The 6,965-nt window shown below is 34.3% G+C and overlaps 2 protein-coding genes across 2 annotated transcripts; both read left to right on the forward strand.

The window, feature by feature from the left end:
• Positions 1-3,418: 3,418 nt before the first annotated feature.
• Positions 3,419-4,766, forward strand: LOC145947178 (uncharacterized). Its single transcript, XM_083056969.1, has 2 exons — positions 3,419-4,552; positions 4,659-4,766. Exons 1-2 carry the CDS (start codon positions 3,449-3,451, stop codon positions 4,707-4,709), a joined length of 1,155 nt encoding a protein of 384 aa, XP_082913095.1. The 5' UTR covers positions 3,419-3,448; the 3' UTR covers positions 4,710-4,766.
• Positions 4,767-5,413: 647 nt separating this feature from the next.
• Positions 5,414-5,929, forward strand: LOC145947174 (uncharacterized). The gene has a single exon (XM_083056965.1). It carries the CDS (start codon positions 5,414-5,416, stop codon positions 5,927-5,929), a length of 516 nt encoding a protein of 171 aa, XP_082913091.1.
• Positions 5,930-6,965: the final 1,036 nt, after the last annotated feature.

Here is a 6,965-nt window from a genome sequence, read left to right on the forward strand (position 1 = left end):
TTATCAAACAAATTCTATCTTTGCCTTATGGTGATTAATATATCTATGCCTTATGGTGATTTATATCTTTATCAAATTAATTCTATCTTTGCCTTATGGTGATTTATATTTTTATCAATCTAATCTTATCAAAGCTGATTAATATTTTCTCTGCCTTAAAAGGTGATAACTGAAAACTATAAAACTCTTATTCATATTTTGCCTTACGGTGATATTATCCATAATCATTTTTATCTTGCCTTACGGTGATATCATTTAATTCATATTTTAATTATATTTCCTAATTTCTTTAGAGACGCAGGAATTCTTTACAGATATATATATATATATATATATATATATATTTTCTGGTTCCTGTTTTGAATCCTATAAATATTCTGGTTCCTGTTTCTAAGATGAAGACAACTCCTATATAACCTGTACTACATTCAGTCCTGTACATAATATGAAATAACGTCGTAAAACAAGGAAGGATTATACATAGCAAGAATATAGAAAGAATTGATATTAATCTTGGAATAAGAGTTAAGAAGTTATGTTCGGTACGTACAAAAATTACATTTTATTGTTATCGAACATTTTTTGGTCCTTCGAGCCGGATACCAAGCTTTTCAAGATGTCTAATATAGAAGCAAAGATCGCTTTACAAAAAAGTCGATTTAATCTAATACAAGATGCAGCGGATTTTGATATCGTAGAAATTTCACGTTTAAATCGTCAATTAATTAATACACGTTTGGATTTACTTGATCAGAATTGGTCTAAATTTCAAGTAGAACATGAAAATTTATATCTTGAGATACTTTCTGAGAATAATGATCAATCATATATTAAAGAACACGTGTATGAACGTTGTCAAGCGTTTTATGTATATTCTCGTGCTAAATTACTTACATATCGAGATGATTTAGAAACGGTAGATCGGCAATCTCGACCTACTCATTCGGAACATGTAGCATCATCTACCTCACAATTACCTCGTAGTGCATTGCCTCGTATAAAATTACCAAGCTTTTCAGGAGATTATCAATCATGGAGATCATTCCATGATTTATTTGTTTCTTTGATTCACGATAATGAAGATTTATCAAACGTTGAAAAGATGCATTATTTGAAGACATGTGTAACTGGTGAAGCGGCTCGGTTAATGTATAATTTGCCTATTTCTGATGAAAATTTTACTGTTGCATGGGATATATTAGTTTCAAGATATGAGAATAAACGATTTTTGATTACTACTCAATTGGATAGAATTACAAATTTAAAGCCGCTTAAAACAAAATGCGCTCAAGGTCTCAGAACTCTTTTGACAACCATATCAGAAGTTATTGGTGCTTTACGTGCTTTGAACTGTGAAGTAGATCATTGGGATCCATTATTATTACATCAGCTCGTAAGAATACTTGATCCTGAAACTCGAGAAGCATGGGAGGTTAAACTTGGTTCAACCTCTTCATATCCGACTTACTTACAATTTGAAGAATTTCTTATTGGGAGGACACGAGCTTTAGAGAATCTTAATTTACATAATAATACTTTTTCTTCTGGATCACATAAGGATAAGGATCATTCCTCTTTTGGAAAGTCTCGTACAAAAATAGCTGCTCATGTAGCTACATCATCTAATCAAAATTCTTTTACTAATTCTTTCATTTGCCCGCTATGTGGATCTTCACATTTTTTAGCAAAGTGCGATCAATATCATTCGAAAACTCAGCAACAACGAAGGGATATTATTATGAAGCATCGACGATGTTTTAATTGTCTTGGCCCACATGTAGCAAGCAAATGTAATTCTTTAAAAAGATGTCTCAAATGTGGAAAGAAGCATCATACTTCAATTCATGACATCAACGTGTCTTCATCAAAACATTTTGGTGAAAAATCATCTAAGATAGATAATGCTCAATCTACTCAATCTAAAGAAAATCCTCAGTCACAACCTTCAATAGAATGACAAAACAAATTATGTGCTCATCAATCTGGACAAGCAAATTCTTTACTAAAATTTACGTTATTAGCTACGAGTAGAGCCATATTACATAAAAATAAACATGTAAATTTTGCAGTACGTTTATTAATAGATCAAGGATCAGAATTATCTTTTATTTCAGAAAATTTAGTAAATCATGCACAACTAAAACGCAGTTCAGCTTCAATACCACTTCTTGGAGTCGGTGGTACATATTCCGGTCACACTAAAGGAAGTGTTACAATAAAATTACAGTCCATCTATGATCCAACTTATAATTGTACAATCGAAGCCTACGTGTTACCTCGTCTAACAACTAAATTACCGCCTTTTAACGCGTCTTGTCATACTTGGTCTCATATTGCTGGACTTCAACTTGCAGATCCTGATTTTTTTTGTTCTGGTCATATTCATATCATTTTAGGTTCAGATAATTATGGCTCGGTAATTCTGCCAGGATTAATACGAGGGGATTTGTCAACGCCTATTGCTCAGCAAACTATTTTCGGATGGGTTCTTTCAGGACCAATATCAGAAAATGATTTATCTAATTCAGCAAGAACGTATCATTGTACTTTGGATCATGATTTACAAGATCTTATTGCTAGATTTTGGAATCAAGAGGAACTACCTACTACAACGGAATCTAAATTAAGTGAGGAAGAAGAAGAGTGTGAACGACATTTTTTGTCTACTCATACAAGAGATGCTACTGGAAGATATGTTGTACGTCTTCCTCTAAAATCAAATCCTTCACTTCTGGGTGATTCAAAACAAAAGGCACTATGTTGTCTCAATAGATTATTTCAACGATTTACTTTAAATCCCAAGTTTCAAGAACTCTATGTTGATTTCATAGAAGAATACAAAACATTGGGTCATATGATGTTAGCTGATATTTCCGGAAATAATAATTCTCCTATACACTATTTACCACACCATGGAGTTCTTCGAGAAAGCAGTCGTACCACAAAATTAAGAGTTGTTTTTAATGGGTCTAGCCGTACAAACAGTGGTTATTCTCTTAATGATCTGCTTCACGCAGGCGCAAAACTTCAGACAGATATTTCAGATATTCTTATATGGATTCGTACACATCGATTTCTTTTTTCTACAGATATAGTTAAAATGTTTCGACAAATTGCTCTTAATCCTGACGATTGGGATTTACAAAGGATATTGTGGCGAGGTTCTGAAAATCAACTGGTAGCTTTTAGACTCACAACTGTAACTTATGGACTTGTCTGTGCTCCGTTTCTTGCATTACGAGCATTACAACAATTAGTAACCGACGAAGGTCATCATTTTCCTAAGGCTGTTATTCCTTTGACAAAGGGAAGATATGTTGATGATATCTTTGGAGGAGCGGATTCAATTTCGGAAGTTAAAGAGATTGTCAATCAACTTATTCAATTATGTGCAGCGGGTGGATTTCCTTTACAAAAATGGAGTAGTAATTGTAGAGAGATTCTGCCAATGTCGATGTCGGGTGAAGAATGTGAAGAATCGTCATCTGCTGTGGAAATTGAATCTACACTTTGCAAGATATTAGGTCTTATTTGGAGACCCGACTCGGACACGTTTCATTTTTCAGCTTTACCAACATCTACTACAAAATATACTAAAAGAATAATTTCTTCTGAAATCGCAAAATTATATGATCCATTAGGACTTATCGCACCTATTCTCATAACAGCCAAAATCTTTCTTCAAGAACTCTGGTTAAGAAAGATTGAATGGGATGAACCTCTTTCTCAAGACATGCAATATCGTTGGGAGAATTTTAGAAAACAACTTCAGCATCTAGATCAATTAGCAATTCCTAGATGGTTTGGTTATGTTCATTCCAGTACTTCTGTTGAAATTCATGGATTTTCAGATGCATCAGAATTAGCCATGGCAGCTGTGATTTATATAAGAATTTCCAGTAACGATGGTAAAATATCTACTCAACTGATTTGTTCCAAGACAAAGGTTGCACCAATTAAACGGCTTACGATTCCACGTCTTGAACTTGTTGCGGCTTTGTTATTAGCGCGATTAACTGTACATACTTTAAAAGCACTAGCACTTTCTGACGTATCGGTGTTTTGTTGGTCTGATTCATCTGTAACTCTTTCTTGGATTTCGGCTCATCCAACCAAATGGAAAGATTTTGTTCGTAATCGTGTATCTACTATACAAGAATTATTACCTTATGGATCTTGGCATTTTGTTCCTGGGAAAGAAAATCCTGCGGATTGTGCATCTCGTGGTTTAAGGCCAGATCAATTAATTAAATTTGATCTATGGTGGAAAGGACCAAATTGGCTTTCTGAGTCTCCATCATCTTGGCCTTCTTTCAAGTGTAAAGAGTTACCGGAAACTGGTTTGGAAGAACGATCCAGACAAGTCATGATTGCTGTCACCCATCAACCTTTATACTGGGAATTGTTGGATAAGTACTCTTCACTCATGAAATTATTACGAATTACTTCTATTTGTCGCAGATTTATTCGTTGTCTCCGTAGAGAATCACAATCAACACTGATTAAACATCCCATAACACCCATGGAAATCGAGAAGAGTCGTAATTTTTGGGTACGAATTGTACAACAAGCATGGTTTTCGAACGAGATTCGTATAATTTCTAATAGAGAGCATTTGCCTAAATCCAACCCTTTGATTCGCCTTACACCTTTTATAGACCATGAAGGATTACTTCGTGTTGGAGGTCGTCTCCATAATGCACAGATAGAGTCTGACACAAAACATCCACTTATTATACCAAGAAGATCTTCGTTAAGTACTTTGATTATTGATGATGACAAAAGGACGCTACATGGAGGTACTCAAGTTACTCTCGGTTTTTTACGAAGTTCATATTGGATTATCGGTGGAAGAGCACCTGTACGTTCTTACATCCTAAGATGTGGAAGGTGTGCACGGTATCGCGGAATTCGAGCGAAACAGCTCATGGGTCAATTACCATCATCACGTGTGACTCCAGCAAGACCTTTTTATAACACAGGTTTAGATTATGCTGGTCCCGTGATAATGAAGACTTGGAGAGGGCGAGCGGCAAAAACTTATAAAGGCTATTTAGCTATATTTGTTTGTCTCACAACATCAGCAATACATATAGAAGTAGTTACGGATTATACCACTGATGCATTTATAGCTGCCTATAAACGGTTTACTGGTAGAAGAGGTATATGTGCTACGCTACAAAGTGATTGTGGAACAAACTTTGTTGGAGCAGATGCAACTTTAAGACGTTTTTTCAAGTCATCTTCTAATGAATTACGTGACCTTGCCTATCTTCTCGCTAAAGATAACACTGAATGGAAATTCAATCCTCCATCAACCCCTCATTTTGGAGGAAAGTGGGAAGCAGCTGTAAAATCTATTAAATTTCATTTACAACGAATTTTAAAGGATACTATATTAACGTATGAAGAAATGACAACGATAACTGTACAAATAGAAGCAGTGTTAAATTCAAGGCCATTATGTCCTTTATCAGATGATGCATCTGACTATTCACCCCTGACTCCAGGACATTTTCTTATTGGAGAAGCACCAACTACATTACCGGAACCGAGTCTATTAACTGAAAAGACATCTTTGCTTTCACGCTGGCAATTACTTAAACAGAAAGTAGATCATTTTTGGTCAAGATGGTCTATAGAGTGTTTACAAAGGTATCAAGCCATTTCTAAATGGTATCGCCCTTCGAATGAAATAAAGGAAGGATCCTTAGTATTAATTACGGATGAGCGTTACCCGCCAGGAAAGTGGCCCCTCGCAAGAGTCATACATTTACATCCAGGACCAGACGGTTTAACCAGAGTTGTTACAGTGAAAACTGCAAACTCTATTTACAAGAGACCTATAACAAAATTATGTATTATCCCAACTGATCCTGAAATTCATTCAACAAATCTATTGTTGAATGCGGGCGGAGAAAATGTATAGGAAAGTCTATTCGAATCTTTCATAGAGTGCCGTGAGAAAAGAAAAAGATCTGGTTGCTATGCAGCTGTTTATCGTGTTTCGTTTTATGTTTGAATCGACACGATGCGCATCGTACGGAAATATCAAGATCATCAGAGATACATCGAAATATATTTGGTTAATTACATATATCTGGTTAGGAAGGTCGACTTTGTCCAATTGGGGACATCATGTAAGTACATATCATGATAGTCGATACCTTCCATCAAGCCAATTATTTGAGGCTAGCCATAAGGTGATCATCCAAATTCTATCTTTGCCTTATGGTGATTAATATATTTTTGCCTTATGGTGATTTATATCTTTATCAAACAAATTCTATCTTTGCCTTATGGTGATTAATATATCTTTGCCTTATGGTGATTTATATCTTTATCAAACAAATTCTATCTTTGCCTTATGGTGATTAATATATCTTTGCCTTATGGTGATTAATATATCTATGCCTTATGGTGATTTATATCTTTATCAAATTAATTCTATCTTTGCCTTATGGTGATTTATATTTTTATCAATCTAATCTTATCAAAGCTGATTAATATTTTCTCTGCCTTAAAAGGTGATAACTGAAAACTATAAAACTCTTATTCATATTTTGCCTTACGGTGATATTATCCATAATCATTTTTATCTTGCCTTACGGTGATATCATTTAATTCATATTTTAATTATATTTCCTAATTTCTTTAGAGACGCAGGAATTCTTTACAGATATATATATATATATATATATATATTTCCTGGTTCCTGTTTTGAATCCTATAAATATTCTGGTTCCTGTTTCTAAGATGAAGACAACTCCTATATAACCTGTACTACATTCAGTCCTGTACATAATATGAAATAACGTCGTAAAACAAGGAAGGATTATACATAGCAAGAATATAGAAAGAATTGATATTAATCTTGGAATAAGAGTTAAGAAGTTACGTTCGGTACGTACAAAAATTACATTTTATTGTTATCGAACATAACAGAACATCAGTCAGGTTTTAGA

The sequence above is a fragment of the Prenolepis imparis genome, unplaced genomic scaffold, assembly GCF_030444845.1.
Source record: "Prenolepis imparis isolate NDT839.2.m4 unplaced genomic scaffold, iyPreImpa1.0 SCAF_50, whole genome shotgun sequence".
NCBI lineage: Eukaryota > Metazoa > Arthropoda > Insecta > Hymenoptera > Formicidae > Prenolepis > Prenolepis imparis.